Genomic DNA, 25,397 nt, shown 5'->3' with positions numbered 1-25,397 from the left:
TGACTTCTCGCTGACTTCTCGCTGACTGTGTGTCCAATACCTGAGACTCCATGAACCAGATGGAGAGCTGGACAAAGGACCGAAGATATCACATAGGAGTGTACAGAGTGCCGTGGATGCTCCAGGGCTTGACATCCGCTGAGAAGCCGGGGCATGAAACGGAAATACAAAGGAACGCTGCTCGAGACACCTGGGTGGCTCAGTTGGTTAAGCCTCTGACTTCAGCTGAGGTCATGATCTCAAAGCTCATGAGTTTGAGCCCCACGTCAGGCTCTGTGCTGAGAGCTCAGAGCCTGGAGCCTGCTTCAGATTCTGTGTCTCCCTCTCTCTGCCCCTCCCCTGCCTGCTCTCTCTTTCTCTCTCTCTCAAAAATAAACATTAAAGATTTTTTTAAAAAAAAAGAACACTGCTCTATCGTAACAGAAAGGCAGCTACTGAGTAAAGACAGCCAGCTCTCGGCTACTAACCATGTCCCAACTGAGGGCAAGGCAGGACAGGTGTCAACAAAGACACTGAGAATATAAAATGAGGCAGCTTCCCTTGGAACCTCACTATTTGATCAGAGTCGAGATTAGGAGCTGACAAGGGTCATATCCAAATTACTCATGAGGCAATGACATCATCATTATATGAAGAGCCACTAAACTGTCATCAATTTATGAAGTACTGAGGACTGTGGAAATTCTGAGTGGCTATAGTTGCCTCAGAAGGGGGAGAGTGAAGGCATATTATAAATTCCACTTAAGGTTTTTAAGATATTCTCTGTCACATCTGTACTAATAAGCCAATATTTGGGCCAGTGTGTGTGTGTGTGTGTGTGTGTGTGTGTGTGTGTGTGTTTTACAGCTTGTGGACGTATTGTGTATTTTGTATCTCCCTCTCCAGCCCTGCTGGAGGACAGCAAAGGTGTCAGAATTTCTGGATGGAAGGGCCTTTGGGAATCATTTGGTCTACTGCTCTGCTGGCTGCAGGAATGACCTCACATCCTTCCAGCTAAGACTGGCCTTCCTACGAGACTTCCGGGGGCAGGAAGCTGAAGGTTTGATGAGGCAGCCTCTCCCACATTCAGAAAACTTCCTTAGCAAAGTCTTGCCCTCAGGCCACCCCGCTTGGGGCCTCCAGGCCGCAGTGCAAGGTTTTACTCCCAAGACGAACCAAACTAAACTTGAACTTTATTTAGCACCTGCCCTGCCCTAGAAGCTGCAGATCTCTCGTTTCTGGGCAACCTTCAGGAAGCCTAAGCTGGAAAGCTAAAGCCCGTCTCAGCATCGCCTGTCTCCAGGGGTTTACTATGAAAGGAACAGAATCTTCCATTGCCATATTTAGAAACCATGTGTCAGCACCTCTAAAGGGCACATACACTGTGAATGCTCACCACCACCGCTCTCCCCCAGACAGGCAAACCCCACTCATAAGATGAGAACAAAAAAGAAATGTGATCCATCACAAAGAAAAAAAAAATCTGTGCATGGTTACAATAAATCTCTTTCCGTGGTAACAGCATGAACGTATTTGCAATCGCTACAATTTATACCAGGCCATTATTTGGGGGCACACTGTTAGAGATGCTTCATCCCGTGTTGCCAACCAGATATCACTACCTCGGGAGGTCTCAGGGTGTTCAAGACCAGACTCACCGCGACTCGATTTTCCTCCCTCTCCAACTCTGTTGCCTTGGGGTCCATTCAATTAATGCTAGAAACCTCAGTGCAAATCCCTGATTCAAAATTATCTACTAAAGAGCAACCGTGGGCACCTTTCTTTCATCGACTTTTGTGATCAGGATTGCCAGCTGTTTACCAAACTCATTTCCTCTGTTTCCACAACACGGGAAAGCTGTATTCTCCAGCCTTGCTTGCCATAGATGCAGTCAGAATAGAAAATGCTGGGCAATGGCATGTGAGTGGAACTGATGTGTGCCATCCTCAGGTCGGGCAGTCCACCATCTCCCACACTCCTTCCCATTCACCAGCCGGATGCGGATACCCAGGGCAAACTTGAAGGCATGTGCTGAAGACCCGCCCCCCAGATCCCGCAATGACCGTGTGGAGGAGATAGTCTCTCACACTCCTGGTCTGTGAATGACAAGTACAACCCATTGTATGTGAGCAAATGTTTTTTGATGTTTATTTGGTGGTTTGTGTGTGAGCCGTGATGTAAGAAATCCATCTTCTACTTCCAAGTCATTCATTTATTCATAAACATTTCTCAAACACTTCCGGAAAGAAGCACTGGGGAAATAAAAATGACTGAAGGAGGTCACAAGTCTACGTAAACCAGAAATTAAAATTCAATACAAATGATCTCAGAGCAGTATGTATCTCAGGTTAGTCACGGTGGAAAAATGTGAGACTTCATTTTGAATCCTAGGCTAGTAAAGCTGGTTAATCTCTTTGTGTGGTGGCATCTTCATCGGCAAACGGAAGCAATGTTCCCTTCGGTCTTACCATGATGGATTAAATGGAATGAGACAATGTGTATGAAAGCATGTGGTCAACTATAGTGTACTTTTCACATGTTAATTCAATTCACTGCACCTGTCCTAATCTGGGACTTGTTACTCATGAAATAGTGTACCAGTAGCCTCACTCGAGTTTGTACCCCAAATCCAGTCTATTCTTAATACCTGGTGAAGGTAACTTTCCTCAGTCTGAGCTCTGATTGGTCATTTCCTTATTCAACAAACTTTCTAAAACTCCGGAACGCTTACAAGATATAAGTCAAACTTCTTAGCTCAGTGTTCAAGGCTCTAAGTAACATGATCCCACATTGTTTTTTTAAGTCCGTATCCAGCGCTGTACAACTCCTGATTTCCTTCTCCTTTATCCATCCTATGTCCTGGCTACACACATCATTTCTCCAATGTGCCACATTTGCTCACCTTTTTCACTTTGTCTTATTCTCAGCCTGATTTTGTCCTTCACAACCATCCTTCCCACCGCCGCCCCCGAAACACCACTATTTCTCAAGGTCCAGCTCAAATATCACCAGGTCTCATAAATCTTTCTACAAAAACACTCTCCTTTTCCAAAAAAAACTTCACCCTCCTCTGAGCTACCACAACCTTTGTCTGATACTCTTTTCTCCTCTACTGTTGATAGCACTTGCATTCTGAATAGTTTATTGTCTTCAGGAAGGAAAAAGAAAAGGGAATGTAAGCATTTGATGAAGACATGTGTTACACTAAAGAAAAAATTCAGTAGAGAGTCAAATTACTTTTGGTTGGATCATCAAAAATAGACAACTTACATGAGTAGGGGAGTTCTCTGGATTGTCAGAAAACTATTCCTATGCTTCAGGATCTATTATATTCAGACAGCATATATTATATGCTTTATGAAAGCTGTTACATGGAACTTTCATGTTGAAAGTCACTTTTATAATAAATTTAATCCTATCAGCAGAAGAGTAGAAGTAAAGTTCAAAGTCATTAATTCATTTCCCAAGTCAATTCTTCACAGATTTTAGTTCAGTCTTATTTTAGAAAATGAGAGAAACAAATATTGACCCACTGATACCATCTAAGCATAAAACCTGTGAGTTACTATTTTTAAGGAAATGGCCATGAATGGCTAGTGTTTTCATTCATTTGCATATAGGCAAAAAATATATTCACTAATAACAAATCATTGAAGTCACTCTATCAACTGAGAATTTCATTCGTTTTCTCTCTTAGGATTAAAAAAGGGGGGGGGGCGTACTGGACACGGTATGCATATCTTCTCATTAAATAGTGGGAGACTCACTCTGTCCAGGCTTTGAATTCATGAAAATCTTAATAGAACACAGCATTATACATACAATGTAAACAGTAGCTTCTAACAGGCATTCTTTTAACAAACTGGGCTCAAGTAAAAGTAGAGCTCCTTGGAGATCTTTCTCTAAAGACCAGAGAAGTATTCATTTACATCAGCCAGTGAGCAAGAGGGTACGGAGGTAGCAGGAGTTTTACAAGAGATCAAAAATCCTAATCCTTTTAGAGAATTTAAAGAGTTGTCCTGCAAATAACAGGATATAAAATAATGTGTGGCAACGCATATTGTGGTGCTTTAACACAAATTAGAAAACATTTTCTAGAAATTGTAATAAGTTGTATTATAAGAGGCGGATCACATTTTGTACAATTTAGCAGATCATCTCCTGAGAAAGCGACAGGAAAAACCATCATACACACACAGGAGTTACACAACTCATCACTGGGCATTAACAGAAGCATAAATAAGATGAACTGAATGGTAGGAACACAGCACATATTCCAGGTGCTCCTGTAAATCATCTGTAAACGACTCAACCAGATTCCTCACTCTGTTAACACTCAGACGACAATTAGGAAAGGACTGTTCACTGTGAATTGCAGAGTCCCAAGGGTTCCATACTTGATGCAGGGTGTGGGGGAAGGGAAGGGAGAGACCCAGCAGCCAAGGGCCGGTGGCACTGGAGTGCGCTTACCTCCAGAAGTGAAAAGCGAAGAGAGGACTACAGGGGCTGCCTGGGCTGGATGGGGTTGGACTCAGGCTCCTTGGAGTGAGACTGAAAGTTAAAATAATGTCATTCCAATGGGGGAAATGGTGGCAGTAAAATAGCAACGCTCATCTAAGCGACCGTGTTCCCTTTAGGCCAGAACCACGGTGGCATGCCTACCGATGCCCTTAGGTAATCAGCTCATCACCTGCCTCTTTCCAGCTCTAAAATAGAGAACAAGGGCAAGGCTTCCTGCTGAAACTGATATCCTTAAAACTACTGCTGCCATTTGCATTTGTGCCTTTTCTTGGTCACAAAGCTAACGTGGTAGGTATCTTCTGTGGTGTTTGCTGGGAAAAGTTGGCCCTGCTTTACTCACTCGGTATATTCTATTTCTGACCAACAATCAATTGTAAAACTGTAGAACTAGAGGGAAGTAGTTACCAGACAATAGAATTCAAGTTAAATACAGTGGTTTTTAAAAGGCAGAGCAGCAAACATTTCCAAATAGGAAGATATGTTTTTAAGCACTTAGCAGTGAAAAACACCCAACAACATTTTCTGTAATCCCCAGGGGCAAAGGCAAAAAGTGTTCTTACACTGACGTTTGTAATAGAGAACTTCAAAATTTCTTACATATACCTATAAACTATTGTACTTTCTCGAGAGGTTTTTTTCAATTTCATCTGTCAAAAGACCATTACGGTCTCCACCCCCACCAACCTATCCAAACAACCAAGCACAATGACCAGCCAGCTCTCAAATATTCATCAGAGTGGAGAGCCTATGTTTCCTTCAATTGTTTTTCCTTTTGGACTACTCATCTCTCTCTTGTTTTAGGGAAGACACAAAACTTAACATTTGTCACATATCTTACTTATAAAAATTTGACCCGTGGATCAAAGTATGAAGCTAATATCCAATTATTTCCAATGATGTTTACATCGCCAAATCAAAAATAGAATCAGCTAGGCACTCTGGTACCAACTCTTTGGCTCAAGTGAGCAGACAAACGCACACTATGGTGCAATGAGTTTCTTAGAGAACATTCTCCTGCCCCTGTACTGGCCATGACTACACCACACCATGTTTTCCTATCTCAGAGAAGGGGTCTTGGAATGGAACAGTACACTGGATGATTCAAGCTGGTTGTCCCCTTTACTGAACAGAGAAATGACAACCGTGGCTAAAATCAGACTTGGGTTTATCACAATTTCAGTTCCATCCTTGTTTCCCATCATATGGATAATTGAGACTTGGCTGTATTCGTCTTAAACTGAAACACAGAATTACTGCTCAAAATGCTCCCACTTATTTAATAAAATGTTTCAACCAAGTTGTTTTTTTGTTTTTTGTTTTTATCTTTTAAAGCCATTCTCTGGTTTGGTGGCAGTAGTTAAGAAACTAAGAAATTGATTTCCTTATACAGTCAGAGCATGTTCAAAAGCCACTGCTCTTAAACATGCTGTACTCTAACTTAGCAGCTCATTGGAAAGCTCTCAGGAATGTCTACTGACACCGACGTGATTTAACCTAAGTACAGTCTTATCTGTCCCTTGTGTTCCGAAAATAGACATGCATAGGCATGGAACCCACTCTGTGTCTCCAGGCTGACACAGGTATCATATGTGTTACCAACGATTTCTGTACTTACTCCAATTTCTATACTTAAATTGAGAAAAAGAAAGAAAAAAGCAACTTTCTCAGAAACTGTAAGGCCACACATCTGCTATCTAAATATCAGAGATTTCTGAATAAATTAATGACTCATTAATATCTGAAATACATATGTATTTGATGTCTCACATCCAGAAATTTCAATTTTTAAAAGGGGAATCAGAAAGTGCTTCGTGGTGTGTTATTGGTAAGTCAGATGGGAAATCGAGTTCTGTCTACAGAATATAAAATATGCTACCGTAAGAGTGATCGCTGCAAGGCCTACAGAATACACCCTCCTGAAAGAAAAACAGTACAGTCTCATGGGAGAACATTCAAAAACTATGCCACATATGTGGTGTATTATAAGGTCCCCAGATAATTAAAACAATAAACATTAAATCTGCTTTTAATAAAATGAGTGATAAGATTTCCCATTATAACATTTCCATGCAGTGGTTAGAAAATGAATTTACCCCAAGACTATAGAATTACCTTTCTCCGTGAAGGAATGCAAAATTAACTATGTCTACCTAAGAGTGATTTTACATTTCAAAGTAAGCGAAATGCTCAAAGTGTTATGCTAACACTACAATGACATTTAAGAGTGATCCCTATTTCTATTATGTCAAGCTCCTTAGGGGGAGAAGTAATCGATTTTAAATGCACAGTAACATTTAGAAGCTAGACCCAGGGGGTGTGGCCTGAGCCAAAACAAAATCCAGGGAACCCCCTGTGTTTGGCTGACCCATATGCACTGTGTCATCATTGACAAAGTCATAAAATTTGTGGTATACCTCAGACTCTCAAATTACGGGCAGAACATTTGATACAACTGAATTTGTATATTGAGAAGTTACTTTCAAATGTCTCCTTCTAAAATGGAAAGATGCTAAAAATGAAAGAAAAAGGCGTAATGTGAAATGATACACACTAAGTCCAAAAGACAGCAACAAGGAAGTGGCACAACCAGAATCGGGGGCTAGTGCTCCTGGGTCTTGAACACAGAAGCATAGGCATCTGAGGGAGCTGTGCACTTCCAGAACGCTAGAGAGAGGAGAGGTAAGTGGAAGAAGGAGTGCACGCCACTGAGATATTGCATATGGACAGTGAGGGCTGAATGCCACGGTGGAGGTGGAGATGGGGACAGATGTCAGGGCAATAGGTAAATACCACTTGGATGTCCATTATGAAAAATGCCACAGCTAGCAAGAAGGCTGTTAAGAGCCCTCTAACTTTTTCTAAGTGAGTACTTGTTAGTATAAAATCAGCGTCAAATTTTAGTGCGAGAATTGATTAGAAAAGTATTCACATCACTTGAGATATCCCATGTTTTTTATTAATTATTTAATTATGAAGTCAGTTCCCTCGTATGACGCATCTCCAGAATTCAAGAAGAATAATTAGTACTCAGAACGGGGCACAGTACTCTTCCTGCAGGCTCTTCCTGGAAGTAATCGAGTATAAAATGATTTGGATTGTATGAATCTCAACTGACACGCAATTTTCTACCTTTATTAGGAGTTAGAAAAAAGGGCTATTTCTATATTTCTACCACATTTCTATTTTACTGTTTATTATGGTAAGTGTGCCAAGCACAGACTTCTGCATCTTTGACTAAGAGATTTAAAATAAAAATTTGCTGACGCTTCCTGCATCACAGATGTTTAACTTCTGCGCCACAAATTAGATGTGGGCATTTTCATGTGGCTACATCAGATTAGAAGGCAGTCGGATGAGTTAATGGGTTAAAAAAAAATAAAAACAGCTAAGCAAACACATATCTCAACTAGGTAAACACTGCATGCGGTGGCTGGAGACAGTGCAGAGAGGATTCAAAATGCACTACAGTTCATTAATATTCTGTTGCACAAATAAAACATGGATCACATCTAATGAATGTTACAAATAACCCTTCTCTTGTACTCTAATCCATTGTAATGTCTTCTATTATTCAATGCAGACAGAGGCCTTTCTTTAGAAAAAGGCAGCGTGGGGATAAACAAACAGTAAGAGAGGAGAAAAAGACAGCTACACCAAGGCCTGCTGATACATTCTTTCACAATGAGCTGTTAAGATGTTTCCAGCACTGAGGTTTAGTAACTTTAAATACGCAAAAAAAGAACACAAAAAACAACAACAACAAAAAACCCTCTTCTCTTCTGACTGCAGTGCAAAATGCAGGGTCTGGGTTTCCACATGAGCTGAAAACAAATGCCATGCATTTAAGACACGTTCCTTCACCTCACACTGCAGTGCTCTGAGGCTGTCAGTACAAACAAATGCTAAAGAGCTATTGGGCGCAGGAAAGCGAGTGCCATGCAGAAAGCATTAAAATATTAAAGACAGACAATACTTACTCCAAGGTCAGCCCCGGAATCTGTAGCCTTTCCCGCTGGGCTTTCATGGTTGTTATATGTTACCACACTGTATTGTAACCAATGCACACATTCCCTGCCAGCGTCCCGGCGATGACAGAGAGCCAAAACGAACCTCTATAAAGGACTGGACTAAGAATCTCTCTAGGGGGAGGGGGATCCTGCAAGTTTGGGTCCTTCCACCTCTAGCCGTAATCAAGAGATGTCAGCCGCCTTCCTCAGGTTAACGGCAGTGCACACAGCACTGATTTCGTTAAGGGAATGAAGCTTTCAGCTCTGCATATCAAGTAATTGGTTTCTGATTTTTTTTTTTTTTTTAAACAAAGTCGCTCCACTCACAGACCCAGTTTTCACCTCGGTGAGATGAAAAGTCCTTTCATCCTGCGGACTGGAACAAAACAATAAAGCAGCAGCATCGTACTTGTGAAAGAGTTTATCTCGGCAAACCTCAACCATTCCCCATCTCCCAGGGACGCGCTCAGAGAGAATCCGGACACCCTGAGGAAGTTCCGCTTACTCTTTCCTTGGTGGAGTTAACAGAATCACTCATGTGCCACAAGAAAGACATGGGAGAATGGTGCCGAATGAAAACAATTAGATTTTTTTCTATATAAGGCAATCATCAGAAAGAGGAATAAACTAACTGTGTTAATTTGGGGGATGTTGAACTCTGGTGTGAGGCAAAGCCTTGTGTGAACAGGCAAAACCCTACAATGGGAAATACCAAGTGGAAATGCGAGAGATAGGAGCTTGTATTTCTATTTTTGAAAACTGATTGTTAGGAACCTCACAGCGCTACTACACTTGACAAAAGCAATCAGATACGATTAAGGAAGCAAAGGGAGAACGTATGTTTTGGAAGCCTGAAAGTTTCATCTCGTATTTATTTCAGCAACACAATGTTTCGTTCTATCCATAAGTTGGGACTAAGTGTACTTGCATTGTGGTGCAGGAAGAACATAGCTGACTCATTTCTTCTGGTGTATTTTAAAGTGTTTTAAAATTCAGTAACCAGTGGTCTGCCTAGAAGTACTTGATCAAATGAAGTTTTATTTTAGCAAGAATATTCAAGCACTGCTGCTAGCCCACAGGCACACGGCAAATGTGTGATCAAACAACTGTGTTCAAGCGGTTACATTTCAAAGTCTATGAAGGCAAATTCCATCCTCACACAGATGAAGAAAACAACATACAACTAGGGGCAGTACTAGGGTTAGATTCCGGGGTATTTACTCCCTATCCCAAAGGCCTTCACTGGCAGGGAGGCCATGTGCAGTTGTTCAAGGCTGCACAAAGGTGCTGGGCAAAAAAGTAAGTGAAGGCTGAAGTCCAGCCTGCTTCCTACTTTGCCAAGCCTGCTGCATGGCTCTGGGCAGCTTCTACCCCATTTTTTTTTTTTTTTTTTTGCATTTTCACTAAGTTACTCTCAGCTTTGTACCCCTCTAGAGGGTCACCTGTTTCTAATTCTACAAAGGTACATGTGGGCCAGAGAAGGTTCATAAGATATTCCTGGAACCCTTCTCTAACCCCTAACCTACCAACATGGTCTAGGGTATGTGTTAACTAGGTGACAACTTCTCTTTCTGTGGGGGCTCACAGAAAACTAACCAATCCTACCTTTCAGAGGCAACAAATCCATGCTAGGATTACGGTCATTGGCTCATGATCATTGGCAGCCACACAGAATGTAAATAAGTCATTTAAATTAATATGAAAAGCATAACAATAAGAAACAATAAAGATATAATAGAACACAAAGAAGGGGGGATCAACTCTACTCAGGAAGATCAGGGAGAGCAGAAAGGAAGTATGGCACAAGCCAGGTTATGAGAGAGGAAGGAAGGAAGGAAGGAAGGAAGGAAGGAAGGAAGGAAGGAAAGAAGGAAGGGGAAAGGAAGGAAGGAGGGAAGGAAGGAAGGAGGAAGGAAAGGAGGAAGGAGGGAAGGAAGGAAGGAAGGAAGGGGAAAGGAAGGAAGGAAGGAAGGAAGGAAGGAAGGAAGGAAGGAAGGAGGAAGGGAAGGAAGAAGGAGGGAAGGAAGGAAGGGGAAAGGAAGGAAGGAGGGAAGGAAGGAAGGAGGAAGGGAAGGAAGAAGGAGGGAAGGAAGAAGGAGGGAAGGAAGGAAGGAAGGCAGGCAGGTTGGTTCCACTCTGCCTCCCAAAAAGCTAAATTCTCTAAATTTTTTAATCTCTTAAAGTACCTCATCTTAGGAGACACATTAGAATTTTATTCAACAGACTTCTCTACACAGGTCTTAAGTGAATTTCAGTTCCATATTACCAATGGACCACAAAATATTTTCACTTGAATTTCCGTTTAATACCCTTAATTTAAAATATCCAAACCCAAACTCCCTATCCTCCTGTCCTTGCCAAATAAGTTTCCCTGCAAGGTAAAATATCCTGACTCTTACCATTCTTTCCCCCCTGAACCATGCTGATCCAAGGGTCCTATCCAGGCTGGATCATTATAATTTCCTTGTGACTGATCTCTCCACTTCCTCCTTGACATTCTCTACACTTTGTTGGCTACACAGATTCTAGAGTGATCTTTTCCAGAATATCACTCCCGTGTTGAAAACCCTCCAAGAGTTTCCCTCTCATTCTGTGTAAAAGCTAAAAACCTAGCAAACGTGGCCCAAACCTCAAAAAACCAAGCATCAATAGTTGTGACAATGGCAACATATTAGAACATACCCAGTGTTTAAGGGCCATGAGTTCAAGGGAGGAAGGTGGGAAGAAGGGAGGAAAGAACCAGCCAGCCTGGGCCCCTTTTAGAAGATGCTAGGGAACTATCCCATTAATTCTGAAAGCTGGAAAAGGGAAAAATCAACCACTTATCTTGATTTCCCTATGAACTGCACCTCACAGATGAAAAAATGATTCTTTATATAAATATTCCAATTGGTAAATAAAGAAGGAGTGCTACAATTAGAGTATCATCATTTCTCAAACCCTAATAAGTCAGTGGATTGTGGTCATGATCATGATGTGACTATAGCATCATAGAGAGACAAGTGGTTGTTCTATGCCTCTTGGTACAACATAGGCGAAGCAGTCTTACTAAAAAAGCCACACGACCCGGATATAATCAAGCCACTACATCAAAGCATCAATTTACAGTATATATAGGGACAAAGAGAAGTGATCAGCAAAAGAGCTAGCCTGGGAAAAGCAAAAACCACAACACAGGACCTGGTATCTTAAACCAAAATGCTCAATGCGGGGAGTGAAGGAGACAGAGGGGTTAAACGAGACTAAAGAGACAAATCAATGAATTGCAACATATGAACTTGTGTGTCCTGAAACCAAACAAACACATAATCAAATACCTGGAAATACTCAGTGTAACAGACACACACACTGACTGGATATGCGGTAATATTATTTTAAGAATAATATCAGAGGGTGGCACCTGGGTGGCTCAGTCGGTTAAGCATCCAACTCTTGGGTGTGGATTCAGTTCATGATCTCATGGTTTGTGAGTCTGAGCCCCTCAGCCTGCTTGGGATTCTCTCTGTCCGTCCCTCCCCTGCTCGCTCTCTCTCTCAAAATAAATAAACAAACTTAAAACAATTTTTAAAAAGAATAATACTGGAATCAGGATCACTTTTAGCTTCCTAACTTTTAGAGATACATATAAAAATATTCACAGGTAAAATAAAGTGTCTATGCTCCGCTTCAAAATAATCTGGGGAGGGAGAGTAAGACACCATGTTGTATCTAATATTACTATTTATTAGATACACAGTAATCTAATATTAACATTTATTAAACCTGGATAATGGGTATGTGAAGGGTTCAGTATACCGTTCTCTGCAGTACATGTCTGAAATTTTGTTTGTTAAAAACATTGAAGTGTTCTTACCATGCCTACAAAGTTTCACAGGGCATACCCACACCCACCCTCCCTGGCCTCCTTCCCTGCAACTCCTTTGTTTCTCACTGTCCTTCCTGTACACCAAACACATTTCTATCTCATGGCCTCTGCGTTTACTGCTCCTTCTGCCTCCAACTCTTTTTCCCTGAGACGTCCAAATATCCTGCTCCTGAATGTCTTTTACAACCTCCCCGAGGAGGCTTTTTGAAATTCCAACCCCACCACCGCCCTCCCCCGCCCCATCTACTGTTTCCTTCTCATCCTGATATATTTTTCTCCCCAACATCTATCACTGGACATATTTTATATTCACTTATTGTCTCTCCCCTATAAAAATGTGGGCTCCAAGAAGGTGTGTTGCAACTCCAGTGTCAACAGCAGTCCATACAAATATTCAATAAATATCTGCTAAAATTTCAAACTACACTACAAAGCTGTAGTAATTAGAAGAGTATGGTACTGGCCCCAAAACAGACACATAGATTAATGGAAAAGAACAGAGAGCTAGGAAATCAACCCATACTTCTATGGTCAATTAATCTAAGACAAAAGGGGCAAGAATATACAACAGGGAAAAGACAGTCCCTTCAACAAATGGCGCTGGGAAAACTGGACAGCTCCATGCAAAAGAATGAAACTGGACCACTTTCTACCTCCATACACAAAAATAAATTCAAAATTAAAGACCTAACTATGAGACCTGAAACCGTAAAACTCCCAGAAGAAAAAGTAGGCAGTAATTTCTTTGACGTTGGCCTTGGCAACACTTTTCTAGATATATCTCCTCCGGCCAGGGCAACAAAAGCAAAATTAAACAATTGCGATTATACTAAAGTAAGGAGCTTTTGGACAGTGAAAGAAACCATCAACAAAATGAAAAGGCAACCTACTGATGGGAGAAGATACTTGCAAATGACCTCTCCCATAAGGTGAAAGAACTCATACAATTCATGCAAGAAATAATCCATTTAAAAGTAGGCAGAGGACCTCAATAGATATTTTTCCAAAGAAGACATAGAGATGGCCAACAGACACCTGGAAAGGTGCTGAACATCATGAAGTAGATACCAATCAAAACCACAATGGGATTATCACCTCACACCTGCCAGGATAGCGAAAATAAAAAACACAAGAATAAGTGTTGGCAAGGATGTGGAAAAAAAGGAACCCTCACGCCCAGTTAGTAGGAATGCAAGTGGGTCCAACGACTGTGGAAAACAGCATGGAGGTTTTCCTAAAAAAGTGAAAACAGAATTACTATAGGATCCAATAATTCCACTAATGGCTATTTATCAAAAGAAAATGAAAACACCACTTCAAAAAGGCATACATGCCCTTTTGTTTAGTGTAGCATTATTTCTAATAGCTATGGTATAGAAGCAATCTAAGCGTCCATCAATATACTGATAAAGAAGATGCACTGTGTAAATATGTTATACACACGTATATGCACATATATACACATATACATACACAGCCTTTTCATTTTGTTGATGGTTTCTTTCACTGTCCAGAAGCTTCTTATTTTGGTATAATTGCAATTGTTTAACTTTGCTTTTGTTTCCCTGGCCTGAGGAGATATATCTAGAAAAGTGTTGCCAAGGCCAAGGTCAAAGAAATTACTGCCTACGTTTTCTTCTGGGAGTTTTACGATTTCAGGTCTCGTATTTATGTGTGTACATATGCACACACAGTGGAATATTACTAAGCCACAAAAAGAATGAGATTTTGCCATTTTCAACAATATGGATTGGCCTAGAGGGTACGTGAGATAAGAGAAAGACAAATACTATATGATTTCACTCACATGGGGAATTTAAGAAATAAATGAACAAACAAGTAAGAGAAAAACAAAAAAACGAGAATCTTAAACACAGAGAACTGGTGACTGCCAAAGAGGAGGTGGGGGTGGGGGTGGGTAAAACAGATAAGGGGATTAAGAGCACACTTATCTTGACAGTGCATAATGTACCGAATTGGTTAATCAGTATACTATACATATGAAACTAATATCATACTGCAAGTTAATTATACACCAATAAAAAAAAAAAAAAAGGAGGGGGGGCGCCTGGGTGGCTCAGTCGGTTGGGCGTGTGACTTCGGTTCAGGCCATGGTCTTGCGGTTTGTGGGTTCGGGACCCATGTCGGGTTCTATGCTGACAGCTCAGAGCCTGGGGTCTGCTTCGCATTCTGTGTCTGCCCCTCTCTCTGCCCCTCCCCTGCTCATGCTCTGTCTCTGTCTCTCAATAATAAACAGATGTTAAAGGAATTTTTTTTTTTAAAAAAGAAAAAAAATCTGCTGAAAGATGAATGAACGACCCTCCCTATATTGGTGAAACTACCGACTGAGGACACTCGCCCTCCCTTCTCTTATAACTATAGCTCTCCACAGTATTAGATAACTGAACTGTGTCTGCAGCTCAGAGAGCGGCATCCAAGAACCTGGAGAATCAGGATGTGTTCAGCTACTACATACAGACCCAGAAAGGCCCCTGCCGGCTGGAAGGCAGAGACCCAGGACTAGCTGCGCACACACGCGCACACAGGAGGAACCTACAGTAACACTAGAGTCTCGTGCAATGTGGTGGTAGGAGGTGAGGAGGACACTGTTCTAAATCTTACTGGTGTAACTGTGAAGACATATGCACAAGGCTGAAGCTAAGCAGCTTTCTACAATTACAGGGAGGGAACACCACTGTCTCCTTAATGGTGGAAGTCTAGATTTTGCACAAACGCACTGACATGGCTTAAGGCTAGGTCCTTCTACGTAAACTCTACAACAGTGGTTCCCAACCAGAGATGGAAATGTCTGGAGACATATTTGGTTGTCACAACTGGAGAGAAGGGGGTCGCAGCTACTGGCATCTTGTGTGCAGAGGCCAGGGTTGTTGCTAAACATCGTACAATGCACATACAGCCCTCACAATCCAGAATTAACCAACCACAAATCAATAGTGCAGCTCTAGAAACTCTGCTATAAAGTTAAGGGCCAATTTCTGCAGGACGCACATCATCATCAACCAGTTTTAAACATTTTGGTTCTGATTTCATTACACTTCGCCTAAGGAAAAAAAATGCTGTATTATTGTTTCATTTTTTATTCCCTATTTCTTCTCTCAGCAATATTACCAATGTAAGCATATGTATATGCTTCTGTCCTGTTTTCAGGGGGAAAGACTTTTTATAGCTAGAGCCCCAGAAGTATCTGTAAGTCACAGAAACCTAATTAACAGTGTCTCCAGGCCACACCCGACCAGAAACCTAGATAGGGAATTTTGCAAAGCAAGGTGGACATAATCCTGAGGCCAGAGCATCTTTTTCTATATACATTCAATTATTTACACATTCTAAAAGCTGTGCATGGTTGAGGAGAACTTTCAGAAAAGGTGCATGTGTATTTTTTTTTAATGTTCATTTTTGAGAGAGAGAGGGAGGGAGAGTGCGAGTAGAGGAGGGGCAGAGAGAGATGGGGACAGAGAATCCGAAGCAGGCTCTGTGCTGACAGCAGAGAGCCCGATGAGGGGCTTGAACTCATGAACCACAAGATTATGACCTGAGCCCAAGTGGGATGCTTAACCAACTGAGCCATCAAGGTGCCCCTGTGTCATCTTCTTTTATCACTCACATAATCCAGTAAAAATCACGTTATGAACAATTTCACTCTCTCATTTCTGCTATCATTCATTTCACGCATTTCACTCAGCAGTGGGTGTTGGAAGCATACCAGATGCAGGAGCAGGTAAGACAGAAACCCACCTGTGGAATCCTCTTAAGTTGGGTAAACAAAGTAAGCACATAAATAAGATTGTTTCTGATAAGGACAGGTGCTGTGCAGGTGCCATCATAGGTGACAGGACGGTCAGTGACTCTGGAAGTAGATAGTGCCTTCAGGTCAGGGTGGGGAAATCATAGTGATGCAGGAGCTTCAAAGGGAGAATGAAAAATGGGGCTCAGTCAGCTGAGCGTCGGACTTCGGCTCAGGTCATGATCTCAGTCTGTGGGTTCAAGCCCCATGTTGGGCTCTGTGCTGACAGCTCAGAGCCTGGAGCCTGCTTCCAATCCTGTGTCTCCCCCTCTCTCTGCCTCTCCCCTCACTCTCACTTTGTCTCACTCTGCCTCTCAAAAATAAATAAATGTAAAAAAAAAATTCAAAGGGAGAATGAAAAGGATCAAGAGTTTCAACACAGCACCACAGGCAGGGAGAACAGCAAGTGCAAAGCCTCTGAAGCTGGGTCAAGGCTAGGTCATTTAATGGCCATGAAGAAGGTCATATGTCTGATAGGCAGAAATGGAACACATTTTTATTAAGCGTTTATATAAACCATGGCATTATAGGGGATGCAGAGATGAATCACTGGTAAGTTTGGTTCTTAGGAATGATATTCTTTGGTGAAGTGGGGGGAAGGATAGAATAAAAGTTTAAGGAGGGACCAGTTTTATGTTCTGCGTGCCAAGGAGATGAAGAGTCAGGTTTCAATGTTATGGCTATCTTTAAGAAGCGGAATTAACTTTTCAAGCAGGCCTTTGCGAGATGCAGCCAAATGGTGTCTAAGGATTCTCCATCACTTCACAGAGCAACTTCAGAGAGTAAAATGAAGGTGTCTGCATGTGTTCATTCACTGAAGAACAGAGATTCAATGCCTCCTATGGGTGTGATATTAGTGAAGCAAGGTGACTTAGGAGAGGATCGTGTCTCAGAGGGGCACAATGACTGAAGATCAGGACAGAAGCATCTTCCACTCCCTGTCCCTTTTCTCTCTCCTGCCTTCTCCTGTTCTTCCTTTCCCGCAAAATAAGACCCTTTCTTACAGTTTATCATGGTCATCTACATAGTTTGCTCAAGTTACCTTAAGACATAAAAGGTACTGAGGGATGCTTGGGTGGCTTAGTCGTTTAAGCATCTGGCTCTTGATTTCGACTCAGGTCATGATCTCACAGTTCGTGAGTGTGAACCCTACATCTGGCTCTGCACTGACAGCATGGAGCCTGCTTGGGATTCTATCTCTCTCTCTGCCCCCATTCCCACTTGCTCTCTTACTCTCTCTCAAAATAAATCAACTTTTTTTTTTTTTTTAAAGAAAGGGGCTTCAGGGGTGCCTGGGTGGCTCAGTCGGTTGAGCGTCCAACTTCGGCTCAGGTCATGATCGCACAGCTAGTGAGTTCGAGCCCTGCGTCGGGCTCTGTGCTGACAGCTCAGAGCCTGGAGCCTGCTTCTGCTTCTGTGTCTCCCTCTCTCTCTGCCCCTAACCCACTGGCACTCTGTCTCTGTCTCTCTCAAAAATAAATAAACATTAAAGAAAAATTTTTTAAATAAAGAAAGGGGCTTCTGAGGTACAAATCATGTTCTGTTTTTTGACCTAAGTGCTGGTTACATGGATGTGCAGAGTTTGTGAAAATCCCTCAAACTTGTGAATATGGGGATTCCTACAAGTCTCAAGCTGCATCTTTCATAAAAGCAAAAAATCTATTTTAGAGGTTTTACAGCTTTCTCACACACTTTTCAAACATACTCCCTCTTTTTAGAAAGTTATTTATACCCTGCTGCATTCCACACAGGATTTGAGGCAATACATAAGAAGGCACACATACACTACTAAATAGCCATTTAATAAAGTAACAAATGAAGTAAAAAAAAAAAAATTAAATCAGAACCAGAAAAAAACAGAAAATGGAATAAAATGACAAATCCAGGGGAAAATATGCAGAAAATACAGCATCCTTAGGTACAGGGGTAAATTTTACAGAGCTACCTGAGACCAAAATAATTAATTACTTGCCTCACATTACGCGTTTACTAAGTGACTGAGGCAGGACTGTAAATCAGATTTTCTGACTCCAACTACTTCATTTTATTACAGTGCACCATCCTTTTCCAGATCATAAAGTACAGACATTGAGTTATTTGACCAAATGATTCCAGGAACATTTTTCTAGGTAATATACTCAACAAATTTGATTCACACCAAAATCTGATTTCAATGGCATTTTAGGAAACAGATTGCATCAGGTTAGATACATGTTAGACACATAACCCAAAAGGTAAGCTGGAGGTACTCATTAAAAAAACTCCGTCAACGGGCGCCTGGGTGGCGCAGTCGGTTAAGCGTCCGACTTCAGCCAGGTCACGATCTCACGGTCCGTGAGTTCGAGCCCCACGTCAGGCTCTGGGCTGATGGCTCAGAGCCTGGAGCCTGTTTCCGATTCTGTGTCTCCCTCTCTCTCTGCCCCTCCCCCGTTCATGCTCTGTCTCTCTCTGTCCCAAAAATAAATAAACTTTGAAAAAAAAAAAAAACCTCCGTCAAAAGTGGACAACACACAAAAATATTAAGTTAAATTACTTGACTTAAATTACAGGACTTGGGAAAAAGCTTTGCAAACTATAAAGCACTTCCCGGAGAAGGTAACTGACAAAAAAAGTTTTTCTATATCCATACTCAGCAACACCATGATTATCTCCTGCTTGGACGGATCATCAGCGGTATGGAAAATTGCCCTACCCTCAATATTTTCCATTTTTGTTAACTGCTTAAATATATGTGGCCTGAAGAACTTTATCTTCCTCAGAGAAAGGCCCTCTTTAATAGGCCATCCTAACGATGGCTGATTTTTAATTTTTTAACTTTCAAGTTGTGAATTATACAATTAAATACTTTTCGTAAGTGAAGTTCTGTGAGATTTTCATAAATAGATGCAAAAATCTCTCCACTTTCCAGGATTCGGGCTGACCACTGAAGGCGGAGTGGTATCTATTTCATGCTCATTCTCCATGCACTAGCCTAACTGTGTCCTTCACAGCAGACTCACATTCTGAATCCTTAATTTAAGAGACATCTATGGTGTGGATTAAGGATGAGAAATGTCCCTTTTCCCCTTCAAAGAGAAAAAAGGCAAGAAATCAGACAACATTTCTGAGTCTAGGACAGGAAAAGATTTCTTCATTGATCCAGAGACAGGATCTTAAGAAGAAGCCACAGCAAAGGATTTCTTTTTTTAAAATCTGGGACCAAGAGCGGGCAGGTGAGTCAGAATTACAGACGCCTAAAAGAGGTAATGTGAAGATTCACAAGTAAAAATCTTACCTTTTAACTAGGAAGGGGAGAATGGTGACTTTGAATTAAAAAAAATATGAAAACATTTTTTTAATGTGTATTTAGTTTTGAGAGAGAGCGACAGAATACAAGTGGGGAAGGGCCAGAGAAGAAGGGAGACACAGAATCCAAAGCAAGCTCCAAGCTCCAAGCTCTCAGCACAGAGCCTGATGAGGGGCTCAAACTTATGAACAGTGAGATCATGACCTGAGTCGAAGTCAGATGCTTAACTGACTCAGTCACCCAGGCAGGGAGGATGGTAAATTTAAAGCAGTCAAAAAAAAATTCAGGTGATCAGCAGCCAATTTTAAACATAAAAAAAGCTATATACAAGAGCTTAGCTAAGTTCTTTTATGGAAACCTTATCATCAACATTTATGGACATTAAGTTTTGAAACCTGGGGAAGACAAGGTATAAAGAAACGGCACAAATGGGTGCATCATCAGTGAAGGTCACTCTATATTCTTCTTTTACAAATGCTCATCTTTCTGAAGTTTCTTTCCCTGATATATCTTGCAAATTCCAAGTCAAATACACTGTTTGGTTATAAAACGTTATGGCGATCTGAGAATCCATTAGAGATGACCCATATGTGTGTGCTTCTCTGCTTTTTAAACTCACGCTAACAGAAAAGCTAAATAAATAAATAAATAAATTACAAAATCATGTTAACAAAGTACCAGAATTACATGAATGGCTGCAATGCATGCTATGGAGACTAGCAGAGCAAAGAAATGTTACTTCCTTTTTATTCCCCTCTAAATTTTTTTTTTGAGTTTTTAGTTATTTATGAGGAAGACAGAGACAGCATGAGTGGGGGAGGGGCAGAGAGAGAAGGAGAGAGGGAGAATCCCAAACAGGCTCTGAGCTTCCAGCACAGAGCCCAACATGGGGCTCGAGCTCATAAAACCATGAGATTGTGACCTGCGCCAAAACCAAGAGCCTGACACTCAACCGACAGAGCCACCCAGGTCCCCCAGAAATGTTATTTCTTTACATCACATGTTTGGTAACTATCATTCCTTTAACTGACATACCTACTATAGTCAAAATACCACAATAAAGAAAATTAATATTTCTTAGCTTTATTATAAAATGTTTTCTTGGTTTAAAAATAGAATTTTTCAGAAAAGATATTATTGGCTATATTCTGGGGAAGAGAGGGAGGTAGGGACATTTGGTCCAAACTTATTTGCCTTCACAACAATCTTTTTTTCTTTCAACTTTTTTTCCCCAATGTTTATTTTTGAGAGAGTGCATGAGTGGGGTATAGGCAGAGAGAGAGGGGGACAGAGAATCCAGAACAAGCTCTATGATGTCAGCGCAAAGCCTGATGTGGGGCTCGAACCCACTAATGTGAGCCAAAGTTGGACATTCAACCGACTGAGTCACCCAGGCACCCAACAACAGTCTTTAAATTGATTTTCATCCTGATATCCCAAATTCTACCAAGCAATAAAAGGGATCAACTAGAAGCCTGGAAAGACTCAGGTTTGCTTTCATCACATCTGCTTGAATTTAGGCATTTTGTGTCTGCGAAAGAGAAAATTAGGCCTTACCCTTATTTTGATTGGTCAAGCAATGCCAAGAAATTTGTCTGTTGTTGTTAATGTGGCATTTTCACATCTTTGCCAATGTATATCTTGTAAGGTTTTTAAGAAGTGTGTATCTGGTCTCATCTCCCTCATTGTCACTATTTTCTCCCAACTTGTAAGAGCTGTACCTCAAGTACAATCAAACTTGACCTCTCTGGCACTGTGAACCCAAAAAGTAAAACTAAAAAGAGAATAAAGTTCAAAGCACAAATTTACTTTTTGGAAACATGAAAATCCTTCTCCGATTCCCCTATCTTCCAGAAAGAGCTAAATAATAGTCTAATGTCTCAGTGCAAATACAGCACCTTTTTTAGGACCATTAAGAATTGCTGAAATCAGCATCTTACAAAATGTCAAGAGCAAAAACCTTTGCAAGAATATCAAGTGATCACTGAGGTTGATGTGGAAATGGGTCACCTGAAAGCACAAAATATACATTCTATACAAATATGCTCAAAAGTGTTTTGTAAACTATTTATTTTATCCTGAGCAGAACTTGAATTTTAAAAATTTGTAACATTTGGGTTGTTCATTACCTTCTAATTGTTTTTCTTTTAGCTAATATTTAGGAGAATATTATTTCAAAAACTCCTGAAAACATTATTAATTTCTAGTATTACACTAAAAGCTTCACATTTGTTTCTATTCCATACACTTTCAAGTACTGGTATTCTTATTCCCATTTTATAAGTGAGGAAAGGGAGGTGGAAAGGGAGTAATTAAATTGTCCAAGGTTACCCAGCTAGGAAGAGTAGAGAACCTTTAACAGTATGCTCTGGATAATTTGCTGAGATTGCTTTCTGTAGTCTAATGGAGGATTGATTTGACGAATGTCTTTTTTTTTTTTAATTTTTTTTTAACATTTATTTACTTTTGAGAGAGAGACAGAACACAAGTCGGGGAGGGGCAGAGAGAGAGGGAGACACAGAACCTGAAGCAGGCTTCAGGCTCTGAGCTGTCAGCACAGAGCCCGAAGCGGGGCTCAAACCCACGAACAGCGAGATCATGACCTGAGCCAAAGTCAGACGCTTAACCAACTGAGCCACCCAGGTGCCCCTTGACAAATGTTCCTTAAGTATTGGAAGGTGCGATGGAAATATATATCTATATTTATAGCATATAACATTCAATACAGATTCATTCAGATCCTAATTAGCTTTATTTTTATTTACTTCACCTAAAACTGACAATATTGTGTTAAAATGTCTACTCCCTTCCAAAAAAACAATACCTCCTATAACAGTATATGGAGCATTTTTGGCTTTCAGGATTGGTGAAGGACGTCACTTGTTTCTGAAATGGTATACTCATGGAAGGGTGTCACAGCATCTTACTTGTCTCCTAGCACATACTCTGTCACACAGTAGTTACTCAAAGTTTGTGGATTTGAATGCAGACTTTTCCTTTTCCAAAATAATTATCTTCATTCTCTAGTGGTACATTTGTTTCTAACCCCCATTTTTTCCATATCCAACCATTTACCACAATATTAATTGTTCATCCCCAATATTATTCCCCTTAATATGGGTTACTATCTATAAACACATTATACATTTTGAATTATCCCATTTGGCTTTCTGGATAACATCTAAAGTTTATTCCTTGGTTAGCACTTTAAAATTTAAGTAAACATGAAGGATCAATGATTTCAACTGCTTGAAATCTCTATGATCAAACAGAACTGCAAATTTTATCCTAGAACAAAATGCCTTTCTTCTACTTTACTAAATTAAAATATTTAACTCAACTCAAATATCACTTGTCCTACTGACCTCCCAATCTAAATTAGAGCCACCGTGATCCTCACCTAGAACATTCTGCTCCTTTCCTTCAGAACATCTATTAACCATCAGGATACATTTTTAAATAAAATGTATTAATATAAACCACATGAGAGCAGGGGTCATGCCTTTTCTGTTTACTATTTTATACAAAATGCTTGACTACACATAGGCGGCATTCAATAAATGCACAACAAAGAGTTAATTATTACTTGACAAAATTATTACAAGTATAGTCACGGGGGGGGGGGGAAGGCATCAAATTGAACTGAGGGATTCTTTCTAGAAGGCTTAGTTACCTCCTTAGTTGGAGGAATCAGGATCACTCCAGGCTATCGTGACAAGTCCAACATACCACACTGTACTCAACTCCATTCCAGCCACTGATACATCAGGCATCATATACAAAAAGCAACCGGTAACCCTGTGGCGTGGACACTGCTTTCAGGGGAAAGCTGAGAGCTACCTTGGTAAACAGAGAGAGGTTCAAGGGCTTTGCTCTGCCTGTACCAGGAATGGAGAGGGGGTGGAGCCAGCAAAAAGGCTTTGGATATCAGCAGGTGGGAAAGAAGAAGTATAAGATGACAAATGTTGGTAATTGGTCATCATACCAAACAGCTGACAATTACTCAAGAGAAACTACGGGGGAATCTACACAGAGAGTTTGTAAGTGAACACCAGTAAGGCCTTACTTACCCTTTTCCCAAAAAACCTACAACCTGGAATCACACTGTAAGTATCTCTTACCATCCCCACATTCCAACAGAACTTAGTCTATGGCTCCATGACAAATACTCCAATTCGGAACACGACATGGGTTCTCACCTTTGCCTTTCCTTTTCTGTCTGCTCAGCCCACTTGGGAACTCAGTCTCCGAGCATTTTATAAGTGCTGTATGCCAGTGGTCTCCTCCATCAGCTCACTCCCATCTTTACAGACGTGGGACTCAGAATGGCATGCGACCTGTGACACTTGCTTTGTGGATAAGAGGGACAGTCACTTCATAAGAGAGGCCTGTCCTCCAGATATTCGATTTTCCTTTGTATCTTGCAGGGGAAAGAAAAAGCAAATACCCCACATTGCACAAGGTAATGAAATAAGCGTTCATGTATTTCTACCAATTTCATTCAATTCCAAGTGCCCTCCACACATCAGAGGCCAAAGCCTCCCCAACAGCAGGATTCTTGAGACTCAGCATTACAACATGAATGGACCCATGAACTCAAATCCAAATGAGAATTCAACCCTCTCTTACTGCAGGACCCAACCGGGCTGGGTAACACGCACAAGCTCTAAGGGTTATTCTGTCTCCTGCCATAGAAAAGGCTCTGCAGGATGGGCAACGATTATGGCAGAGAAGAGTCTGGAAGTGTCAGTACAATAATTCTTCCAGAAAGAAAAGACTGCAGGGTAAAGCGGTCTTGAGCAATGAAGTGAGTGGGAGGCTAACTTCCAATATCTAGATGGTGGAGGAGAAAGCTTAAAATACTTGATATCCCTAAGTAATCAGAGAACAGTGTTAACCCATTCCCTGGTGATTTCTGTAAAAGTACAGGCTTGAAATTCGATGTGCTTTATGAGAAAACGTAGAGGAGAGAAATGTTCATACGTTTTTCTTTATGTGGAGATGCACACAGTATGGGAATTAAAAGAAAAGCTGTATTCCTTTATATCAATGTTCCCATGACACGTCAGCATCAGGCAGAAACTCAGGGCTGGTCCAGACCCTACAGGGACCATAAAAGTCACCCAGAAAAAAAATATATCCATTTTCCAGGGTCCTACTTCTTCTAGGGCAGAAACAACAGTAAAGAATTCAGAGGTGAAAAGAATTAGTACATCATAAAAAATAGGGAAGAAAAATAAAATACTCTCCCACTGACTGTCCCTAAGAGAATTTACTCGCACACTTAAATTTATGCAGCAAGTTACCAGGAGCCTCATAAATACTGAACCCATAATCAAACTGTAATCATTCATTTTATTTACATTTCATTAGGGGGCACTAAGGTAATGATCTTCGAAAGATTTTACTTGCAGCCAAGGAAGAGGAAGTGGATATCCTAAAGGAGGGGGGGCGGGGAATTAAAAGGGGATGTCATTTGTCCCAAGGGCACAGAATTCTTAAAAACAATCTGTTTAAAAAGTTACCACGTGCTTTTTATATTTTCCCACTCATAATTGCATCCTCAATTATTTTGACTCCACGTGTTACTTGAGAGGTAAGACCTGAATCTATCCGACGGAGGAATTTAGATTGATCTTGGAGCATTACATGAGAAACAAACTTCCATGAAACAGAGGCCTGCATCAGTAATTTCTTATACACCCGGCATATTCACCGTATATATTACCGCTTGTCATTTACTGTTGGCAAAATGCATGACAAGCTTTCAGGCACTTGCAAAGCAATTTGAATAGCTGCACCAAAGGGCAAGAGCGACAATACACTGAATAAAACATCCAATGCCTGCATCATGCCTTTGAAGGCTGTCAGCCATACACGTTGAAGAACCTGAAATGAAGATCAAAAGGGAACAGAATTCATTTATTTATTTAT

General features: G+C 40.9%; 1 protein-coding gene across 11 annotated transcripts in view; it reads right to left on the bottom strand.

The window, feature by feature from the left end:
- MAST4 (microtubule associated serine/threonine kinase family member 4) overlaps positions 1-25,397 on the bottom strand; it is a 567,241-nt gene that overhangs the window by 204,777 nt on the left and 337,067 nt on the right. The window contains exons 1-2 of one of the 11 annotated variants that reach the window (XM_043591594.1): positions 8,478-9,047; positions 4,450-4,530 (exon numbers count right to left, since the gene is read on the bottom strand). The exons of 9 other annotated variants lie outside the window; for them this stretch is intronic. In XM_043591594.1, the coding sequence (XP_043447529.1) occupies positions 4,450-4,530; positions 8,478-8,524 (128 nt within the window). In that variant the 5' untranslated portion in view covers positions 8,525-9,047. Of the gene's footprint in view, positions 1-4,449; positions 4,531-8,477; positions 9,048-25,397 lie in introns of those variants that run through there. One more of the 11 variants, XM_043591638.1, reaches the window with a different exon arrangement.

Source organism: Prionailurus bengalensis, chromosome A1 (assembly GCF_016509475.1).
Source record: "Prionailurus bengalensis isolate Pbe53 chromosome A1, Fcat_Pben_1.1_paternal_pri, whole genome shotgun sequence".
Classification (NCBI taxonomy): Eukaryota; Metazoa; Chordata; class Mammalia; order Carnivora; family Felidae; genus Prionailurus; species Prionailurus bengalensis.
Note: the sequence above shows the minus strand (reverse complement) of the source record. Positions and strands in the feature narration are given on the sequence as shown.